Consider the following 23,326-nt stretch of genomic DNA (forward strand, 5'->3'; position numbering starts at 1 on the left):
GTGTTCAAGACCAGGTTGGACACAGGGGCTTGGAGCAAGCTGCTCTAGTGGAAGGGGTCCCTGCCCATGGCAGGGGGTTGGAACTGGATGAGCTTTAAGGTCCCTTCCAATCCAAACCATCCCATGATTCTGTGAAACTACTGGGAAATACAGGATGCTTTGAAGATGCTCTCTAATAGAACAGTTCTTGCCTAGCATTTGTTGCATATGTAAGACCAGTATTCAAGAGGCAACCTTATTGTCATCATATATACATACATATGTATATATGGCATATATTCAGCCAAGGCATTTAAGGAAAATTACTCTTGGTTGCTGGCATGATCAGGTGCTGATGCACATGAACTGGTTGAAAGAAGGCAGTCTGCATTGGTAATTAGGTTAGAGTCAGCTGCCTCTGCCCTCCAGCTCACTCAGAAATGGCATGTAGTCTAATTAGTTATAGAAAGGATTTTACTGAATAGTTGTAAACGGATCTGAGGGCTTGGAATAAAATCAGTCTGACTGTGGAAACTTTTTGGGATAATTATAAACTATTATTGGCAGAGTGGGAAAGAGACCAGAGGACTTTTAACAGTGGGGAACCTGTAGCTGTGCACTCTGGTCTCTGCGGGAAGAAGAAGGACAGAGGTGGTGAGGGTCTGGTGTCTAACCAGGGTCTTCTCTAAAGGAAGGGTAAGGGGCTCCAGTGGGCAGGGAGACTGCATTTAGAGGTGCTTTTCTTTAATGCTTTTGAATGTTTTGTTCTTTTCTGTAATGCTAATTGTGCCCTGACACCTGAGGTACTAACACACCCCATGGCGCGGGCACAAATCCAGCCGAACTGCATGGTGAAACCCCACTAATTTTATATCTATATATTTAAATACTATATATAATAATTATATATTTAGAAAGGACAATATTTGAGGGGTTTGAGCATGGTTTTGTATAAAGATGTATAAAGTTTCTCTCTTCACAGATCAGAATGGTCTTGGCTCAGACCTTTTCCATCTCCCTACTGATGTGAGTGCCGAAAGCTGCATCTCTCAGCCAGGCAGGTCCTCAGCACCCTGGCCTCCAGCCCTGCCTCAACCTCCTGCTTGACTCTGTGTCCCCGTTCATGGCAATGCCTCAGAATTCAACTGGAGAAAATGGCTTTTGTTTCACTCAGACACTTGACTTGTCCCATTCACATCCCGCCCCTGGTGAGGCTAGCCGGGCCTGTGGCACCCCACTGAGCAATGGCACCGTGTCCTCTGGAGTGCCCAGCCCCTCCGACTCGTGTGCTGAACCCCTCTGCTCCACCACCCCTGGAGAGGAGGAGACCCAATTCCATGAAGGGATTAAATACGTGTCAACCGAAGGGGAGGAACTGGCATGCGGCTGGGGGGGGTTCACCCCGGGGTGCTTACAGCTCTTCAACACATCCAAAGGCGTCCTGTTCTTCCTCTGCGTGGCCTCCTTCCTGCAAGGCATGACAGTGAACGGCTTCATCAACACGGTCATCACCTCCATCGAGCGACGCTTCGACCTCCGCAGCTACCAGAGCGGTCTGATCGCCAGCTCCTACGACATCGCTGCATGCGTCTGCTTGACCTTCGTCAGCTATTTTGGGGGCAACGGCCACAAACCACGCTGGTTGGGCTGGGGGGTGCTGGTCATGGGCTTGGGCTCCCTGCTCTTCGCCTTGCCCCACTTCACCACGGGACCGTATGAAGCACGTTCGGCGGCGGAGGTGGGCATCTGCGGGGGGAACCAAAGCCTGCCCTGTGCCCAGGCTGCCTCCAGCCTCTCCAGCTACAGGTTCATGTTCATGCTGGGACAGTTCCTGCATGGGATGGGAGCCACGCCGCTCTACACGCTCGGTGTCACCTATTTAGATGAAAACGTCAAGACTAACTACTCCCCTGTGTACATTGGTGAGTGGAGCTGCAGGGGCAGCTCGAACGCGTGGGATGGGTGGTGAGAGACCTGGTTCATCTGCCTTGGCACTGAACAGTGCAGAGCTCTCCTGGTCTTTTGTTCCCAATAACAGGCAAGGGGGGTAATCAGAGGGAAGTGGCAGCTGCTGGGGAGGTTCTGCTTAGTTACAGGCAGGAACTGTAAGTGCAATGGGGTATTTTCACTCCCTGCAGGTCAGGAGGTGCCTCCTGCTTCTGGCGTGCAACCAGCTGGGGGAACCCTCCAGTGTGCATGGCATTAGTGTCTCTGGCAAATAATAGTGAAGCCGTATGTGATCTGTGCAATGGGGCAGCACAGCAGGGGTGGTCGTTGGGCTGCTCACATGCTGCTGGTGCAATGCACAGCCAAGAGAAGAGGCTCAGCTCACTGCTCTGTATTGCTGATCACTTAGCAATTGCCAAATACTTACAGTCCTACCTAGTGAAATTGCTAAAAGAGATGACTTTTTAGCAATTTCAGGATTTAGCAGTGTCTGCCCATGCTGCTGTATCAGAAGGCTGTGCAGGGAGAGAAGGAGATCAGAGAACCATAGAATGGTTTGGGTTGGAAGGGACCTTAAAGCTCCTTCAGTCCCAACTCCTGCCATGGGCAGGGACGCCTTCCACTAGAGCAGCTTGCTCCAAGCCCCTGTGTCCAACCTGGCCTTGAACACTGCCAGGGATGGGGCAGCCACAGCTTCTCTGGGCAATCACAAGATCCTCAGTAAGTGGATGATCTTTCCATGGCAGCAAACCAAAAAGGGCCAGTGGTGCTGCGTTTAGCACAGACATCTTGTACTGTCACTGAGGAGACCATGCTGCTGCCCATCATGCTGGCAGTCAGGATGTGGCAGCGGGATCAGCTACATTCCTGTTATATCCCATTGCACCAATTTTGCCTGCCCCATATTATGGGAATTCACACGCTGGATGCAAAAGTTTCCTTGGGACTTAAGTGTGAGATGAGAACTTGTTAAAACTGCCTGGCTTTGTTTCTCAATGCCTTAGGAATAAGGCTGTAAGGCAGTCCAAGTCTGAGCATCCCGCACCCGGGAGGGAATGGGGCTGCTGTGATGGGGCAGGGGATGCTGGGCACCGGCAGCATCCCTGGCTGAAAGGCTGCTGTTTGTCTCATGTGGCTTGTTTTCCCTTCCAGCTGTTTTCTACACTGCTGCAATCCTTGGGCCTGCAGCGGGTTATCTGGTAGGAGGAATGTTTCTAAATATTTATACTGAAATTGGCAGAGAGTAAGTCGTTAAAAAACAATCTTGTTCCTTTCCCTTTATACTGTGCTTCCTTTGGGGTAAAGCGACAATAAGTACCTGGAGAAATGACCTGGTGGCTGGGTGGCAGTGTTCCCGTGGCGTTCAGCATTGTTTCTGCAGGGGGGCTGAGGCTGGATGGGTGGCTTGCATCAGTGCTGCTTCTGGAAGAGAACTGCTGGCAAGCCTGTCAGCTTCAATCCTTCCTCACGCTGCATTGCCTGTGCTAATGAGGCTGTGAGCAGCAGGTGAACTTCTTGAATGAGCTCCCTGATGAAGCAACACTACCAGCAGTGCTGCTCGTCCTCCTGGTCACCCAGCCAGGGAGCCAAGTCCCTCCTTGCTTCTTACTATCTGTAATTTAATCTTATTTCATTTACAGGCTCTTTGGCAAATGAATGGATTACAAATGGGGAGTGGGTTTCCTGGGGAAGGAATGGGCTATTTCTACCAGTTTCCTTGCAAAGGGTAGCTCTGGGGTGGCACAAGGATTGCAGCAACCCCCAAAGCCCAAATGCAATGGGGAGAGGTGAATGTGCAAGCCAGAGATTGAAGGAGAATTAAATGATGACATTTCCCAGGCTCATTCAGTGTTGTGCTCTCTGGTAAGGCAGGCAGGGCTGTGGTGTGGCAGGAAGGGTGGTGGATGTGGCATTGCCGGGGGAGAGGCCAGAGCTTGGTTTCCATCACTGATATCCACCCCCTCTGTCCCCCCCATCCCCTGCCAGCTCCAGTGCATGGCACACCGGGCTGTCCTGCTCCGTTTCAGACCACCGCCTCTCTCCCTTGTGTCCTTTTGGCTTTGTTTCCTACAGAATTGACATCACCCCGGAGAACACGCTGTGGGTGGGGGCATGGTGGATCGGCTTCCTTGGGGCTGGAGCAGCCTCCCTCCTCATCTCTATCCCCATCCTGGGCTATCCCCACCGCCTCCCAGGTATGGAGCACCACCAGGGCTTGGGGGAATTGGGGCTGCATAGTGCTCATGCTCACCTTGGTGCTTGCAACCTGATGTGCATGTATAGGTGGGGATGCAGGGGTAGAGGTAGAGCTTCCAGTGTTTAAACAGTAATTCCTACATGGATTTCCATCCCCTGTGGCTTTCCAGCTGCCTCTTTCTCCATTCCTCCCCTGCAGCCATTGGCTGAGGGAGGATGTTGCATTGCATCTTCCTGCTGCAAACCCACCTCTTTGGCAGCATCTGCATCCCATGTCTCACATGCTTCTTGTTCTTTGCCTCTCATTTCCAGGATCCCAGCGCTATATTGTTATGAGGGTGTCAGAGGCTCATCAGCTAAAGGATGGGAGCCACAAAAAAGCATCGGATCCAGACTTTGGGAAAACAGTTAAAGATCTGCCTCGGTGAGAAAACCACCCCACACCTGAGGGTCAGGGAGCCCTATCCAGCAGTGGTAGCTGCAGGCCCAAACTGAGCTCACTTTCTGTGACGCTAGCTGGAAGGTTTTGTCCATCTTCAAACCTAGTGCTGATGCTTCCTTGGTGAGGAGATTGTGAAGTGCCTGGTCCCATCAGTGGGTGGGAGCTCTTAGCAAATGAGCTGAATTAGAAATTGTGCTAGGGATCACATGGGAGAGCAGGGGACAAGTGGCTGTTCCTGTCCGTGTGAAGATCCACCTGCAGTCATATCACATAGAATAGTCAGGGTTGGAAAGGACCTTAAGATCATCCAGTTCCGAACCCCCTGTCATGGGCAGGGACACCTCACACTAAACCATGGCACCCAAGAATATGCAATGCACTATTTTACCAAGGGTGGTTTGGTGCCAGTCTTTAGCTAAAAAGAGATGCACAGGTGTTACTGCCTCCCTCCCTTTCCACAGCAGCATTATTTCTACCTGTTTGCTTGTGTTTGACCTCATTGGATGTTGTCCAACATCTCCTCCCTGTCCCCTCAGGACTTTTCTTCCTTTCTTCTACTTTTCCTCCTGCTATATACATGGTTTGCCCTTTTAATGAGAAAAGAGAGAAAACAACTCCCTTACATTTCCATTCCTGATCCAGGGAACAAGATATTCTGCACTGTAGCCTTCAGTTCCCTTTTTCTTTTATTCTTAGATTCCTCCCCCCCCCCCCACTTTTGCCTTTGCATCTTCCAGCCACCCTTTATGTGTTACTACTTCTTATCTCTCCTGCAAAGCAGTGACACAGCAGCATTCTTATCCTCAGAGCCACTGCTTGGCTCTGCAGCGTGGGCAAGCATCCTTGTGCCAAAGGAGGTTTGGTAGGAAATGGTTTAAGGGGATCCTAGGTGGGAACAAACCAATGGCCAAAATAGAAAATGGTCTTTCCACCTGGGAACTATTGCCATGGATCTTTGAAATCTTTTATGATTTTTTTGTTGTGTGTTGAGCTGTATTTAAACAGATGCTGCTTGGGTTTAGCTGGTGGGCAAGCTGTGGATGTTGCAGAGCGATCTGGGTATCGATTCCTTTCGGAGCTTGCAGTCAATGAAGGGATTTTCCCCTTTGGTATTTCTCCCAGTCCTGTTCTTAGGTAGGAATTTGCATCCATGTGTGACGGCTGCCCCTTGCAAAGGCAAACACACTCGGTGTTGCCAAAGCCTGTGCTGCTGCCAGCAATTGCTTGTGAGCTTTAGCTGCGGTATTTGCCTTTGTGCTGGCAGAGGAGGATGGAAGCAGGTGCTCGGGATGGGAGTGTTCAGCAGCAGTCGGTCTGTGTTGTGTCAATGCAACCGCTCACGTTGGCCTGAAATTCTTGGAGACTTCATAGGAAGTTTACCAGGGGTTAAGGGAGTTTTATGAAGAATATAACATTGACCAGATTTCAATACTGTTATTAAATGGCATTCTTGACTGGGAGCCATTTTCCGAGGTCATGGCTTATTCTCCACACGGAAATTAAACTCAAAAGCTGCATTTAAATAATGATAAGGTTATGACTAAAACCAACACAAACAGCATGGCAGAGAGGGATGAAATTCAATGGTTGAGGCTCTTCTTGTGTATCTGGAACAAAGCTCCCTCTGTTTCTCAGTGCAGGCTGTCTGACAGCAGGTACAGTCAGTCCTTCTCTGGGTGCACCTTCTTTCACCCCTTGTTTGGGAAGAATAAATACTTAAAGGTAGGCAACTCATATCAAACAATTCACATCAGCCCAGACCTTAGTGTGGCTTTCATCTGAAAGCAAAAACCCAACAGACTTTCGTGTTCCCTGGTTTTGATTAATAAAAGGGAAGTGCCTTAAAGGCTTGTTATTCTGGAAGCTTGCATTAAAGAGCTCACATCTGTGCATGCAGCTCTTAGGGACACGTTGACCATGCTGGAAAACAAGGCTAAAGGACACTGTTGCTTTTGTTTTAGTAAGAGATTGGATGCTGCACACTTTCTCACAGTACAGACAGCAAGAGTCTCAAAGATAAGCAGAAATGCTGACAAACCAAAATACACTTCCATGCCATCAGGTCCTTTCTAAATGAGTGTAATGAATTGCTGTATTCACAACGCTGCCTAAGAGCAAGAACTTACAGGAATGCAGCCCATACAGCTTAATCCTCTGCCCTCAAGAGACTTCTGTCTTAATTCTTGGGTTGAAGAGCCCTGATGAAATAGCATTTTTCTTTCTCTGGTTCCATATTATTGCTTTTGAGAAATAACCCCTCCTGTGAATGCAGAGGGATTCAAGCATAAGACACATAGAGCTGTGCCAGGAAGAGGAGGCTTTGTCCTAGTGAGTTACAGGTTTGAGTCTGAGGGTCCCTCGCTGGTCTGTCAAACCTTGATCTTCACCACAAGAAGCTGGGGTCAGTATTTCCCTCCTCCCTCTTAGATTAGGTGGCAGGATGAGGCTTTGGTTTGTCCCATGGCTTTACGACAGCTCCATGCGATGTGAAGGCAGGCTGGTTTACATTCCTCTGCGTGCTGCCCTCTGTTCCACTGGTGGTGGTGACAGTAGGAGTCATTTTGTGCAGGGAAAAGTCCCCATTTGCCTGCTCTAAAGCTCCGTAAATATCTATTATTAATGAATCATTAGGATGTGATCATACTCTGTTACATCTGGGGTGTCCTGGGCATGCAAGTGTTTCTCAGAGGATGTGCCTCAGGTGATCCCAGCCTACTCAGCAGGTCTGTTACACAGGGAAAGAGTACCTCTATGTGCCCTTATCAGTCAAGACTTGCAGGATCAGATATTTAGAGATGGGACTCTGCTTTTGGCAATGCGGAGCCTTCTGAAATCCCTTTGGCTGCAGAAACTGAGGACAGTCAAAACTATTTAAGAGTTAGGTGGTTTCTGGGTGTGTTTGAAGTTCTATTCATAGCAGTGAAAAGGTCTGTGTTGACTTTGGTAATGCTTTATATGCTGTAGCTCCTCACAACTACATCTTCTGTCTACAGATGGAATTACTTGAGTAAATCTTTACTCTTGGTGCTGAAGGGAGTTCCTCTGCATTTTCATGCCTGCAAGTCTAACCTGTAGCCTTTGGCCAGCAGGCATGAAGTGGGGAACTCCTCTCTTTTTCTCTTGCAGTGTAAAAAGGAGAAGGCATTGTACTTTTTCTACATCAGCCACAAAGCTTCCAAGCGTTTTCCTGTGAAGAGATTAAGCTTTGTGCTTCCAAATAAAGCACGAGCAAAAAGATCATTGCTGAAAAATAGTTTAGCAAATTAAGCTAATCCCAACAGCTAGATGATGGTTCCTATAAAGCGCCCTGTAATCAAGTGTAAGAATGGGTTGTATTTTGGTCTTTCAGCTTCTTTGCTCTTTTAGTGTAATGAAATTCTCTGCTTTTTGTGGGTAATGTTGCATGAATGTGACGCTGAGCCTCAGCACGTCTCCCAGTTGTACTACAGCTAGGTTTTCTCTGATTTCATATTTCCTCCAAATCAGTAGGTGGTAAATAACTGTGTCTTTCAATGCAGCGAGCATCCCACAGCATCCCTGTCTGTCACTGCCATCAGTACGGAATAAGGGGTTTGTGCCCCCCTCAGAAATGGGATGATCGGTGGTACTGGTCCAGGCTACACTTGGGGAAAGTTACACAGCAGAACCTCAAGCTCATTACAAAACACCCCCTGCAAAGCAATGGCAACCCTCTTAGTCCAGTGTCTGAGATAGTGAGAGGTAATTGAGACCATCCCATGTGCCCGAGGGCCTTTCTGCATCTTGGAGATGGAATTGCTGTGGGATCATCTTCCTGCATATAAATGACACATGGCAATTTTTCAGGCATATCTAGGGCACTCTACTAAATCCCAGTGGGTCAAAAATAAGATGTATTTGCTCAACAGATACATTAAATTTTTTTAAAGTAAAACTGTGCTTACATGGAGTGAGGATTGTGTTCTGTTTTCCAGTGGGATATAAGGTGTTTTGGAGGTGTTTCTTCCATATAGAAAGGCTTGCTTGGTATTTCCCCTGAGCTGCAAAACATCCATGGTTAGCAGAGACTGTTATTCTCATGAGGACATGAGTAGCATGTGAGTATATGAGGATGTAATGCAGCTTTGTTCCCTGCTCTTGGTTGAGTGGGGAGTCCCAAGATAACTGCCATCAGGGGACTAATAAGCCTTGAAATGATGGAGATCTGGTGAATAGTAGTGATCTTTCAGTTATTGCCTCATTTAGGAATGGAGACTTTCTCCATAAAGCACCAGCATCCTAGTGCAAGTGTATAGGGAGAGGTGGGAGTATCCTCAGCATCCTTCCTTGGCTGGTAGGACTCTAAGTAGGGAAATTCACTGCTCTTTCAAACTCCACCTTTTTGCTGTTTTGTTTCCTTTCAAAGAGGTGCAGCATGATAGGATGCTGCTGTATCTTGGGTGTAATCCTTCTGACTTGAAGATAGGGGACAGACCTGAAATCAAAACAAGCCACAGTGATTCAACTCCAGTATGTTTTTCCTTCCCAGATCAGTGCTGCTGCTTCTGAAGAACCCCACCTTCATCTTCCTCTGCTTAGCAGGAGCTACTGAAGCCACCCTCATTGCTGGGATGTCCACATTTGGACCCAAGTTCCTGGAGTCTCAGTTTAGTTTAAGTGCCTCTGAAGCTGCTACCTTTTTTGGTGAGGAAACCGCTTTTTGCGCTGCTTTCCCATTTTGCCAACAAATACAAGAGCACTGTAGCTCATGTAGAATGGGGGCAAACACACTTTGCAGTTCATTTACAGGGCAGCTATCATCTTCAGCTATTAGATAGGATCGTTTCCCATCAGCGCATCTGTACCAAGTGCATTTTCAAAGCTATATCTACTGACATCAGGAAGAAATGTGTTGTTTCTGTAGCCATCTGTTACCCTCTAGAGGAAAGCAAAATAATTGTAGTCTGTTCCTTCTAGTGCATTACCAGGACATATTAACTAGATGTTTCCTCTAACGAGGGGTGTTGGAATTGGGGCACGTATTTTGTCAGCATCCTGCAAATAGGAAGATCCTCGGTTTCTGTATCATGGACTGAGGAATTGGTGCCCAACAAGCATCAATACTTAATGATGTGCTTCTCAGAGACTCTGTTTTAGGATCTCTGGGTAGGAAAAGCTGCCTTACCAGGCTCATGCCACATTACCTGAGCTGTTACAGAGGACCACGTACTGTAGCAAAGCCCACTGAGCTCCCACCAAAAGCCCCACAGCATCGAAGGGGTTATCCTCATGCAGACACACTGCAGTTGATATATTCAGACTTGAAGACTCCTTGCTGACATTTCCAAACTTACTTGTGTGGGTTTTTTTCCCCCTTTTTCCAGGTTATCTGGTCGTGCCAGCCGGAGGGGGAGGCACATTCCTGGGAGGATTCCTTGTGAATAAGTTCAAACTCCGCTGTTCAGGAATCATCAAGTTGTGTTTACTTTGCACGGTGTCAAGTCTCCTGGCTATATTCATTTTCTTTATTCACTGCCCGAACATGCCAATGGCAGGAATAACCCAGACATACGAGGGAAGGTAATAACAGCCCTCCCCTCTGCCTTGTGCTGCGTGGCCAGAACGGAAGGGTAATTCCAAATACACAGTGCTGGTGGTAGTCATGGGTGAATGCGTTGACTGGGCATCCCCTTCCATCAGACTTACAGGCAGATACTGAGGGTGAGATGCAGAATACAGATGTCCCAATTTTTGCATCTAATAGGAGTTCATGGAAGAGGCTCCCTCTTTCGTGAGGGAGGGGATGCGAGCAGTGCTAGAGTGTGAGATACTTTACTCCTCAGTTGCTGTCACAGGGCCCTCAATGTCTATCCAATGGGATAGGCAGGAACAAAAGTGGGAATCTCCTCTCTGAACAGAGCTGGTCACTTAAACTCCTTTCGTAGCTGTGGGAAAGAGACAACTGGAGGGCATGATTCCTGTTCATGGGTAAAATCAGGTTAGATTTAACCCTTCCTGTGCCTGGCTTCATGCTACTTGGGGATCCAATGCGTCTCCTACTGTCCATTCTTCTTCTCTTACTCTACCTATTTTGTCCTGGGAAATGTTTGGTGTCTTCCCACTGACTGCTCCTCTATTTCCTTTAGTGCTTTGCCCAATGGCCACCTAAACCTGACAGCAACCTGCAATGCTGACTGTGGCTGTCTAGAGGAGACCTACAGCCCTGTCTGTGGGAGCGATGACATTATGTATTACTCTCCCTGCCATGCTGGGTGCAAAGAAGTGTCCAAAAACCTCAGGAATGGCAAGAAGGTATGTGTGAAAGCACTGTGTCTTAACAGGGTGGTGGCACATCATCTTCAAGTGATTTGGTTGGCTCTGCAGAAGTGGGAGAGTTAATTTCTCTTATTAAATAACTGTTTCCCAGGTCTATCACGAGTGTAGCTGCATTGACAAAACCCTCCTGCCCGGCCCTGGCGATGCAGAGGCAGGGAAATGTGCCTCCTCTTGTGCGAAAAGGCCCCTGCTGCTGCTGTTCATGTTCATGGTGATCCTCTTCACCTTCCTGAGCAGCATTCCTGCCCTGACAGCCACTCTGCGGTAAGCACAGGGTCACCACATCCTCTGCCAACACTGCAAGAAGCCCCAGTATCTACCTCTGCTTATTCATGGGGCAGATGTGATGGGAACCATCTTGTTACTGTCAGTCTAGAGGCATCAGGACTAATTCACTTCCATGTCTAGCTGGAAGATCAAACTGGTGGCTCTATTCTCTGACATGGGACACATACATCTGTCCCAGTTTACAGCAGTGCTGGGGGGACACTGTGCTGGGGTGAACCTCTATCTCCAGAGGGGATGGAGGTACCAAGAGTGCTGGATCCTAGTGCCTGATGCCACAGGGAGGTACCATACAGCCTGGCAGCATTCTTAAACAGTCTCCTTTTGTTCCCCAGGTGTGTCTCTGACAGGCAAAGATCATTTGCACTTGGGATCCAGTGGATCGTAGTACGAACGCTAGGTATGGAACAGAGTGAATTTGTGCATCAGGTTGGTTTGTTGGCTTTGTGGACTGTGTGCCAAGCTGTTATCTAAGAATAAAAACCCATTGGGTTGGAAAAAAAGGGTTGGGACGTGCACTGTCGAAAGGAGGATGCTTCCTCTTGTTTGTTGTCATTCAGGAAAACCTCATTCCCTTTGCATGTGGTTTGCAAACTGAATGAAGGGCTCTGTAACATGCCACAGATGGGGTAGAGGAGCAATGTTCTGCAAGGTATCCTTACTTTCGGATAAAAGGAGCAGAGGCACTGAAGCTCCTGTGTTGTCTTTTGGCTCTTGTGTGACACGGAGGTCAGGACGGTCCCACTGGACTCTCGGGTCTTGAAACTCAGCATGTTTTGGATACCTTATGGCTCTAGATGTTGCAGGATGAGTTTGCTTGATCACAGTGGTAGCAGAGCCTGATGTTTTTCTGCAAGCACTTTTTGTCTTGCCAGGCTGGTGTGTTGGTGCTGCCCAATCTGAAGATCCACTCTCTCTTCCCACAGGAGGCATCCCTGGCCCCATTGCCTTTGGGTCCATGATCGATAAATCCTGCCTGCTCTGGCAGGACCAGTGTGGTGAGCAAGGGTCTTGCTACGTTTACCAGAACTCAGCCATGAGCCGATACACCCTCATCGCTGGACTGGTCTACAAGGTGATGCTGCCTGTTAGCTTCCCTTTCTGGAAGGTCTCTAGGAGGTATCTGGGCCCTGATCTCAATTGCTCTGGGAGAGGATTTGACAAAACTGGGTTGTCCTGATCTTTTCCCCTTCACACAAGAAATGTCCTCAGGGAAGGCAAAAGCTCTGTTTGCTTCTCGCCAGGTAATTGTGCTCCAGGCAGCATCATTCTCTCAAATTCCCATTACTTTCTAGGCTTACAGCTTCCGTTGCACCATATGAAATATGTCCTCTTCTCACAACAGTTACCAAAGTGATTTTTGCTAGAAATGGAGTAAAATATATAACTGCAGCGTGTTAGGGAGAGTGAGGGATGGCGCTGTGGGCAGGCTGTAAATAACCATTCCCTGATCACTGCTAGAAAAGGAGAGCTTAGCTCTGTGTTCCTTGTTTATTAGCTGAAACCCATTATTTTAACTGCTCCCAAACAAGCACTTGCCCTAGGTAGCAGTGTTAGCAGTTGCTGTGATAAAGAGGCTTTCAAAAGCCTTCTGCAAATGGCTCAGGCGGTGTTGGTACATGCAGCACTGTGCCTCGGGTGTCTGTGTGAGGCAGAACAGCTTCCCAAGTTCTCACTGTCCCATTGCTATGGGGCTGGCTACATTCTGATTTCCACCTGCTCTGGCTCTGTGTGCTGTTCTGCTGATGTTGAGCATCATCTCCTCCGCAAAGCCTGGTCAGCAAATCTAATTGCAAATGAGGTTTAGGCACCTGGGCTGATGGGGAGCAGAGAGTAACGAAGTGTCTTCATGCTGCAGGTGCTTGGGACAACCTTCTTCCTAGTTGCCTGTTTACTCTACAAACCTCCCCAACCAGAGTCAGCTCCAGGCAGCTCGGATGCATCTGAACATGGGAACCACCAGGAGCACAAACCCTCGCTGCCGGCTGGAGAGGATATATAGCACTGTACACATGCAAGTGACTTTCTCAGACTCGGAAGTACAATGAGAAGGATGCTATGCTGTCCCTAGAGGGGTTTAAATAGTAATCTTATCACTTTTTTTTTAGCTCAAGATAAATAATTTAATCAACCACTGGTGTGCTTGCTATTTTCTTAACAGCAGAAGCACATTTAAAGCTGTGTGCTGATGCCATATGCAGTTATTTAATTTTATTTAAATCAAGGGCTACCGTAGCTTTATTTTATGTCTGTGACAAGCCAGGACCACATTCTCCACTCGTGGAAATAAGCACCAGTAACTCCAATGGAGCATGTGGGGTTTAAACCACTGGAGGGTCTGGGCTGTAACATCTCAATTGTAAAGCCAACTGTAGCAAAACTTCTATGGAGACCTCCCAAGCCTGCGAAGAGCCCTGGTGTCCTGTAGTCTGCGTTGCAGCAGGGACAACTTGGCCCTTAAACTACTGTATGCGAAGCAGACTGCCCTGACAGTGTCCTCCTCCTTCCTGTGACACACAGCATCGCTCCTCTCGTTCAGGAGCAGGATATCTACTTATGCAAACTCAGATGAATGCGTGATGGAGATGGGTTTGAGGGGGGACATCACTAACTGGTTCCTCAGTACACTACAGGCAGCCATCCACAGGAGCTGCCGAGCACTGTACGTTCACTGCCTCGTTTCACTGCAGGGTTCACACCATGGTGACCCTTCTTTTCCCCTTGCTTTGTTTAAAGGTGATGCCTTTTGTAATGTACTGTGCGAAACTTGAACTTACTTCTTGCTGTTTGTTGGGTGCGGGAAGACACGAGACACAGATCTATGCAATGCTCCTCTTGGTTTGCTCTGTTAAGACATTGGGTTTGGGTAGATGGGAAAGGGCAGAATGAACTTAATTCATCTGTAGACCATTAGCTTAAGGGGTAGCTTGCCCTAACCAAGGATTGCCTCGTGGAAAGGGGATGCTGACTTGTTACAGGCTCTGTTTGCAAGTAGAGAGGGCAGCATTCCCTTTGAATGTGTGCTTGTAATATTGACCTTTCTGAGGGGGAAAAGTGGAATTTGGGTGGCTGTATGTCTGGCTTCCTTCTCAACCTAGATCAGGCGAGGTTAGTGCTTAGTCTGCCTGTATTTGCACAGCCACACAATCCAGGTACAGCTCTGGGGGAGAGCTGTGGCCAGCCCCTGGAGACCTACGCTGTATAAACCACGTTCACGGGGACCAGACCTACGTTACTGAGCTGCGCAACTGGTGCTGCTGTTGTGCCAGCTGCTACTTCGGATTCCCTTGTAGATGTTTTTGTCTATTTTGTGTATTTATGCTTTCCTAAATTTGTTTCCTTTGTTAGATAAAGGACCAACTATCAGAGCGGTAGTGAAGCCATTCCTGTTGCAGACAGGCATGGCAGCGATGGGAGCGTGGTCGAGCCAAGAAAGCAGGTTCTTCCATTCACAGATCCCTTTCCACCAAACCCAGGTAGTGACCTTCCTGCTTCCAAAGCCCTTGTTTTCCAGCCCCTGGGAAAAACTTGAGCATCTCCAGGAACTGCTGGAAAACTAGAAGGTGAGATGGAGGATGGCTTTTGGGGCTTGAAACCAGGCAGCTGGTGCAGCTTTGATGGGGCACAGGGTGCAGGAAAGCCCTGTTTTCCTAGGAGACAGGCTTAGGCCCACTGATGCAGGACTTAACTCCAACACCGCCCAAAAACCAAAGGCTTCTTCACAACCTCACCTGCAAACACCAGCCTGTGCTCAGTCTTTGCCCAGCAATTGCCCTTACCAGGTTGTAGACACTTTGGGTACAAGCCAGGGATCTTAGATGGGGAAGATGCGTGAATGTATTTTGGGAGCAGATTTTATGTGTGACGTGTTTATGGAAGGTAGAAGTTTTTCTTAATATATATCTAGATGGATACTGCAATGTAATTGTAGTGTTTATAAAATGAGCTTTATCCAAGTGTGTTGTTTCCAGAGCAAAACAAAAGCTTGTGGGGTTCTGGGCATTTGTGATGTTGCTGTGGGACTGGTAAGTCATGGACCTGAGTAAGCAGCAACAACAGGTTATGTTAGGTGTACAGGTAACTTAAAATGTTTGAAAGTATGCTTCCCGGTCTCATATGAAGTATTATATTGCTATCAAAGCATAGAAATATAATCAGTGTTTCATGGGCACTTGTGTGTGTGTGTGTTTTGTCAGTTGTCATCCTTTCCAAGCTACTGTTCTCTGCAGGAGTGGGCTGGATTCATGATGCCTGGGAATCCAGTGCCATGGAGCCTCCTGTTAATAGGGTCAGGTCCATCCCATGAGGTCCAGGCCTCACTGCAGGTCACCGTGATGCTCTGAGGAGGAGTTTGGATTCAGGTTTGTGCTTAAATCATAGTGTTAGTAAAGCCCCTTGCGGATGCAGGAGCGGCAGGCAGCATTGTCTGACTGATGGGACAGCAGGTGATGTTGAGACCCTATGGACTGGTGTCTCCTACTGACTTGCCCTCTCCTGAGATGGAAGATAATTGTTTTGAAGACAAATGAGGTTTTTGATTGCTGGAGAAGAAGAATGAAGAGGGCAAAGTAATACCATCACTGCCCTGTTATAGCCACAGAGTTTCTACCAGACCTACACTGTGTGAAGGAGGATGAAGTCCTGTGTCACCTGTGGTTTGTTTGAGGGGTGATTCATGCTGTTAAAGAGTATGAGCAAACAGTCATTGGTATTGAGGAAAAGCCCCAGGGAAGTAAAACAAATGAGCACCCAGAAGGCAGTCCAAGCAGGAAGAGCTGAACCTTATTTATTTGTAGACAAAAACCCAGGCAGTCAATGAGCTGTTTTTTTTCTGGTGAAGGATTTGTTTGGAAGCTTCCTGGAGATTTTAAAATGGCAGCAAATAGAAGCTTTGATTGTGATGCACAGATGGTTTTTTTTCAGTGTTTCCTACCCTTTTGCTGTTGCCGTGGCCTCTTTTCTATGTCTGGGTGTGCAGAAGAGCCTCTGTGCTTTCCCATCCCCATAGCTGTACCCCCCCAGCTTCCCTCCACAGCAGCCCAGCTGCCTTCTTGTCAGGGGTGGGAACAGGAGCAAATACTGGTAATTCATGTTTTATACTTTAATATAATTCAGGAAGGGAAAAAAAAGGGACAAAGAAAGGAGCCGAAAAAAAGGACAAAAAAAACATTGTCATGTTTTGATTGCATCAAAAGAAAGACACACCCCCCCCTTTTTATTTATCGGGGTGACCAAGTTCCTTTTCCTGACCATCACCGTGGGCCAGGGTATTGCGGGAGGGAAGGGACCGTGGCCCCGGTGCCACTAGATGGCAATGGAGACAGTAGCAAGGCTGAGCAGGGTTCACTTCAGCATCGCTATCCCAGCATCTCTGTGCACTGGTTAAAACCAGGCTCTTGCTGCTTTATGGAGAGGACAAGAGCAGAGCAGCGCGCTGAATGCCAGGTTTGACCAGCAGAACAGCAAATACGTTTTATAAGACCCGAATAATGTCCGAGGTGAACTTTTAGCATGTAGAAACAGATCCAGGGAAAATAGATGCAATCTGTCATCAGAAAGCGATGCAGCAAGTGAGATTCACAGACCAAGCTGTATTAGTTTACTAGAGTGGATAAATTCTTATTCAAAGCTTTCCCTTCCCAAGCAGCTCTGAACTATCACCCAAAAAGCTGTTTTTCCTCTGTATATTTCCCCTTTTATACCTTCTTTCCTGTGACTGCCATTAGCCTGAGCCTTTCACCTTACTCTGAGCAAGGTGACAATACCCCCAGCTCCACTTCCCAGAACAGCACTGTCCCTTCTCCGCAGTGCCACCTGGACTCCTCTTTGTGTTTAACCTCTGTTTGGAGGCTGATCCCCCTTCGCCTTCGTGCACAGTGGTTACTGTGGTTGTCACTAAGCTGGAGATGGAATGCAAGCATGGGTTTGGGTGGAAAGGAGAGGTACGGGGATGCCATCCCCACCTGGGTCAGAGGCTGGAGCTCTGCAGCTCCTTCCCCTTCACTGGCAAAGCCTTGGGCAGTGGGGCTGCTGGGCTTTTGGGGAAACATTACTTGCAGACCTAATAACTGACTGAAGGGGAGTAAAGGCTGTGAGGGTGAAGCTCCCACAGCCTGGCAGAGGGGTACATGGTAGCACCAGTGATGTAAGAGGGATTCACAGCTATTTCCTAGCTGCTTCTCCCCATGGCAAAATCTTCCCTTGGTTAGGCAAGGCCAAGGAGCGTTGTTCTGCCCATGCAGTATTAGACTTTTCAGGTCTGAGTTTCCTCTTGCTTAGGATAGGAATTGCATTGACTGAAGTCGACCAAGCAACACAGAGTGAGGAGCAGAAGTGACAAAATAATTAAACTGCAGGAGACTGAAATCTTTACATCCCCACAGGAGATCTTTGTTTTGCTTTTATTGTGCAGAAAAGCCTACCTGTGGTTCTGAAGGAGGCTTGTTTTGGAGCTCAGCAACAACCCCAGGGTGCTCTGGTCCAGCTGAACTCGGTGAAAAACCTTTTATTAAGCCAGTGGGCTCTGGGTCAGACTCATAATTAATCAGTTCTCTGTCTTGCTTTAAAATCAAACAGCGGTAGAGTGGCAAATGAAAGGAAACGTGTGTGCTGCACCAGCCTGGGCAGACTGAACCCAGCAAACGTGGTGGTGGCTCCGCACGAGGTATGGAGGGTGGCTGAGGCTCTGCTATGGGAATGGTGCTGGATTTCCATCAGAGGGGATTGAGGGAGCACAATGTGCTAGCGTTTTCTGTGGCTGAAATAACTTCCTCTGGAACAGAATAAATGCCGAAATGTTCTTGTCTGCCATCAAGTTCTCATGTTGACCTGCAAGCAGTAATTTTAGAAGATAAAAGCAAGACCATCCTGCTCCTTCTGATGAGGTGCTGTTTCTTCTCCAGCCAGGGACCCTCTATTCAATTACATAGGAACACACAGAAGACTAAATTTCACACCGAAATCTTCAGCTGTTACATCTTGCCTGTTTCATTACCAAGTAACACAGTAAACAGGGACCTGAGAAACCTCTCTGAAGTATGTACAATGGGATGAAGCAACCAAAAACTCGTTACAAACCTACCCTTGGAGTAATGGGGAAGTAGAGCTACTATAAAATTAGTATTGCAGTAGTTCAGTGACACGCTAATGCACTAGTAACTATAGAAACTGTAGCTTTAGACATGAATGCTCAACATGCTAATGTGCCCTGGTTCAAACTAATATGAAAAATGAGATCTCTTACTCTTCTAGCTGCTTTGAAAGTACAGAATCTGTCCCAAGGGGAGCAACGCTTTGAAAGTTGATGAAATCACAGCTAAAAAACCTTCCACCTCAGCAGAGGGCAAAACTAAAAATCACAAGCTAGCTCTGCCTTTATGGCATTGCAGATACAGTCATCTAAGCAATATCTATGAAAACCATTTTAATAGGAAAAGTAGACTACCAGTCATCTTTGTATGTCTTCATTTCTAAAGGTGGCTTGTCCATGGAGTTGGCTTGGGAGATGGAGATACTGATTTGTTTTACTCAAGGGAAGAAAAAGCAATAGGATTGAGCTCAATGCACCAAAAAGGGATGAATTTGTGCTGTCAGCTCTGATACAGAGCCTGTAAATATCTATTAATACTAATTAGCTTCCTTCATGGAGCAATGAGCTCATAGCAGCTCAAGTGCAGGTCATGGCACTTGCTGCGCTGCAGGCACAAGCAAACGCACTGGGTAAATTGTGCTGCTTTGCTGTTGCTGGCTGAGAGCTGGCATTGCATGGGAACACAGCGAGTTGTGCTGGGACATTCGGACTCACAGCAGAAGGTTGTTGGGTACTGTTCAGTTTGTGCTTTTTGACCTCGAACAGGCTCAATTATGGGTTGTCCGTCTAACTCGCTTTATAAAGACGCGCTGCTCCCTGTGCGGGAGTATGGCTTCTCCTCAGAAACAGCCCAACCTGCTAAAGAAACCTAATGTGAGACTTTCTGCTTGTGGTTAATCAGAGAATCATGGAGTGGTTTGGGATCATTTCATTCCAACTCCCTCCCACAGGCAGGGACACCTACTAGACCAGGTTGCTCGAAGCCCCATCCATCCTGGTCTTGACCATGTATATTAAACAGTATATTAAACAAATTCCTCTCTTTTCTTTTTTACATGCTAATCTGCAATTCCCAACCAGCAAACTGGGAAGATTATTTGGATTTGTACCATTCTTTTAACTGCATTTGGATGTGCTCTAGGGATGTTTCCTCATTAAAACATTGCAGCATTTTTCTTTCCTTTCTACGTGGGGGAGCTGGGCACTAAGCAGTGTGTTACCTGCATCTGCATAACTCAGATAACCAGGAAGAAAAGTGATAAAGAAGTGGGACAGTTTATCAACGTTTTTCAGGGTTCCTACACTTTACAGGCGAGTATTATTCTGGACTCATGTTTCTGGCATCTTATCTCCTTCTTGTCTTGCTCTGAATCAAATGATGCTCTTCCCTTAGAGATAAGCCTCATCTCATTTTTCCAACCCCTGTTACTGTCATTATTGTGAGGATGGCGATAGCCTCAAGTAGGATGGCTCCTGGGAATGTCCCCTTGGATTTTACATCCCTTGTGAATGCTGGGGAAGCTGGAGAGCATATGGTCCTCCCTGAGAATCACCTAAACATCATGCTCTGTAGGTACTGGGGTTTGGGGGGGGTCCCTGCTGCATCCCAGAGCAGCCAGCTGAGCTGCTAAACCTCTGCCCTCAGCCTCCATAACATTAAAGCTATGGGGATAACTATAAATCTTCCTGCATCACTCCCTCAATGCTCTCCTACCCATCCCTGGGGTGGACGGGGGGGTTGTAGGTACAGGCATAACCCAGCTGCTTTCACCCAGGGTGCCTGGGGAAATACCTCCCTCTGAGCACCCCAGAGCCAGATGGGTGCTGCTCTGTGGGGGGGGGGGGCACAAGTTAGAAGGGAAAAAAAAGTGGCTGTGCTCATGTTTTGCTAATCTAATTAGGCAAAAGAACATCATTAATGCGCTATGTGTCTAATTGATTAGCATTCCCACTAAGCACAGGGTTGCTCTCATTAGCAGAGTTTCCTAGCTGCGAATGCCCTTTGCCTGAAGTTGCAAATATGTTGTGTATTTAGAAGGTGCATCTTGTTTCTGTCCTTGTAAAATGCTTTGCATTTTTTAGGGGAAATGGAGGAGGTAAAAGGACAGAATGAGCAGGCAGAGAGTCTTGGAATCGGAGGGTTTGGTGGGTTTTGTGCCTCTTTAGCAGGGAAAGGGAGCACGATGTTATTTTTTCCTATGCTGTAAAAATTGTAAAGAGTTTCCACTTTATATGGGGGGGGGGGGGGGAAGTGTTAATCTTTGGGACTTCAGTGAGCTGAAACCCTGGAAGTGCACAATTAATTTTCATAATAATTAATCAAAGTTAATTAATATTAACCCTGGAGGGGGACTTTTACAAGGACATGTTGTGACAGGTCAAGGGGGAATGGCTTTAACCTGCCAGAGGGGAGACTGAGATGAGCTCTTAGGCAGAAGCTCTTCCCTGTGAGGGTGCTGAGGCGCTGGCACAGGGTGCCCAGAGAAGCTGTGGCTGCCCCATCCCTGGCAGTGTTCAAGGCCAGGTTGGACACAGGGGCTTGGAGCAAGCTGCTCCAGTGGAAGGGGTCCCTGCCCGAGGCAGGGGGGTTGGAATGGACAGCACTGTTGTCATCCCATCCCATTTGGAATGTGCAATAAGCTTCCTGAGCACTCCTTGCTGCCTGGCCCAGGGCTGTGTTATCCCAGGAAACCTTTACCACAGCCCTGCTTCCCCTTGCAGGGCCTGACATAGAATCATAGAATAGATAGGGTTGGAAAGGACCTTAAGATCATCCAGTTCCAACCCCCTGCCATGGACAGGGATACCTCACACTAAACCATGCCACCCAAAATGCACTGATCAGAGCAATTCCCAGGCTTCAGCCCCTGGAATACATTTAGATCATCAAGTTATTCCTTTTGCAAGCAACAGAAAGTAAATTCTGTTTGCATTTTCCCTTTTCCCGGCCCTACCAGAGGGATGAAGGAGGTTATAGAAATATTAAGAGCCCCAGACTTTCTTAGTTATAGGTAAGTTCCTAAGTTCATTATGAGATGGGTCTGAACTTGCAGGTGGCCAGTGTGAGAGGCTCTTTTTAATGGCCACTTTGCTGTGTTTCCCAGAGGACTTTAACCTATATCTTATTTATCTTTATCAGAAAATGGTTTACAAGTTACTGCCAATCTGAGCCTAGTCAGGGCAAATAAAAGCCCAGAATGGGGCCAGCAATACAAAACCCGCCCTGATGATGGAGCGGGCATTGCATTCCCTGGCTATGTTTGGTCTCATTCCTGGGAGCAGTGACAAATCCCATGTGAAGCTGGGTCATGCTGGGACACTGACAATTGAGCGGCACAGCCTTGGGTGTGCTTCAGCCTTTGCTGGCAGCCAGCCCCTCTTTGGGTTGTGAGAAAAGGGTTTATTCATCAGGAATGTACCTTAAAATCAAATCGCAAAGCAGATGAATGCAACCAAGGGAGGCTCACGCTCACCTCCTACATAATCATTGTTGAGTTTTGTTTCTGTTTCTTTGAGAGAAAGGGGGCAAAAAGTTACTTCCAAGAAGCATTTGCAAGTAATTGTATTTACAGCGTTAGTTTTGCGCTCATGGGCTCTCAAGGGAAGCAGTGGGAAAGGCACCAGCACTGGGTACATTGTGATCTGACTCACAGATAAACTGCTCAATGGATCCACTTCCTCGACTGCTGCTATTTTAGTTCAGCAGTTGTTTATTTTGTCCCCTTTCTTTTAGTACATTTCCTCTTCAACACCCGCCTTCCATGCTTTGCATACCAGCAGGGCAGGGAAACCAAAGACTCAACAGGTTAAAGAAAAGTCCTACTGCAAATACTGACCCATGCCAGGAACGAGCTGCATGCTGTTGGAGTTGTCTTTCCTTTCTTCTGGCCCCTCATTCCCAAAGTGATGGAGCTCTCTGCAGCAAAACTCGGAGCTGGGAAAACAGTTTTCCAACCTGGATGAGGAGTGTCATTAGTGCATTAGGAGATAGGGACAGATGAGTTTCAAGCAGCAGCTTTGGCAGGTGCTTTATTATCCCTCCTTTTCCAAACAGCTGCCCTGGGCATCTCTCCCATCCCTATCCCCTCCTGCCATCTCTCCATAGCCACAAGGCTCAGCCTGCAACGGAATGATCCCCAGTGCTGTATTAAACCAGACAAATTCCCTCTGGAAAAGCACCTATCCTGTACCTGGAGTCACAGTGCTTTTGAAACACATCTCTTATTTTATGTGCTTCATCCTAAACCAGAACTCCTGTGGATCTGGGGAGGTCCTGTCTCTATCTATGCCAGCTTTGGTTTTCAGAGAGCTAGCATCTTAGCTTATCTCACCCGGGATCATGCAAATCCTTTATCTCTTGAGAGCTTTAGTTACCAGCTTTCCTGGAATTCTTACACAAATCCTGTCAGTAGATTAAAATTGGTCTGAGCAGCTTATACCCACTGGGGTGGGGGGGAGTGCCCCTGGTCCTTGGGTGTAGAGCATCCCCCTTGTAACCCAGGCTGGAGGATGACCCTCCTCACACCACAAAGGAGGCTACTAGCTCTTGCCTTCCCCTTCCTGAAAGAAATCAGACAGACAGAAAGGCTTTCATCATCAGGAATAATTGCCATGACAACGTGATGTTCTGTGTGCTCTATTAAGCCAACCTCTGGGACCATGGGCCCTGTGAGGACTTGGGTGTCCCAAAGGCTTTCTGTCACGTCTTCCAGCCTTTCTGGGGATGTCTCAGACAATGTGGGGGATTCAGAGCACCACACGTTGTATAATCAGGGACCTGAATCCTGCCTCCAATCTCAGCCTCTTTCTGATATTTTACATTGCAAAAAACCACCTTGCTTTCCTTCTGGCATCAGGTTTTTATTTGATATTGTATGTTGCAAGAGCCGAGAGCAGGAATATGTGAACATGTGTCTAGAGGAAGAAAGAAACGTTGTAAATGAAAGATCAAGTTATGAATTAAAGGTAAAATTTAATGGCTAAAAAACAACTGAGAGCATGCAAATGCTTGAAATGGATGGAGGAAGCACTCACCAAGCGTTGCCGCATTTGTTTCTATAACATCCTGTTTGTAGAGATAAATCTAAACACAA

General features: G+C 47.5%; 1 protein-coding gene across 1 annotated transcript; it reads left to right on the top strand.

Annotated features, from left to right (window-relative positions):
• Positions 1-544: 544 nt before the first annotated feature.
• SLCO4A1 (solute carrier organic anion transporter family member 4A1) lies at positions 545-15,308 on the top strand. The gene is made up of 12 exons (XM_062642016.1): positions 545-675; positions 962-1,901; positions 3,079-3,169; positions 4,000-4,121; positions 4,435-4,546; positions 9,072-9,226; positions 9,907-10,102; positions 10,669-10,834; positions 10,950-11,122; positions 11,479-11,543; positions 12,070-12,218; positions 13,002-15,308. The coding sequence occupies exons 2-12, from the start codon at positions 1,103-1,105 to the stop codon at positions 13,143-13,145; spliced, it is 2,172 nt and encodes a 723-aa protein (XP_062498000.1). The 5' UTR covers positions 545-675; positions 962-1,102; the 3' UTR covers positions 13,146-15,308.
• The last annotated feature ends 8,018 nt before the right edge of the window (positions 15,309-23,326 follow it).

Source organism: Pezoporus occidentalis, unplaced genomic scaffold (genome assembly GCF_034315485.1).
Source record: "Pezoporus occidentalis ecotype Australia unplaced genomic scaffold, CSIRO_AGI_Poc_V1 ctg70, whole genome shotgun sequence".
Taxonomy (NCBI): Eukaryota; Metazoa; Chordata; class Aves; order Psittaciformes; family Psittacidae; genus Pezoporus; species Pezoporus occidentalis.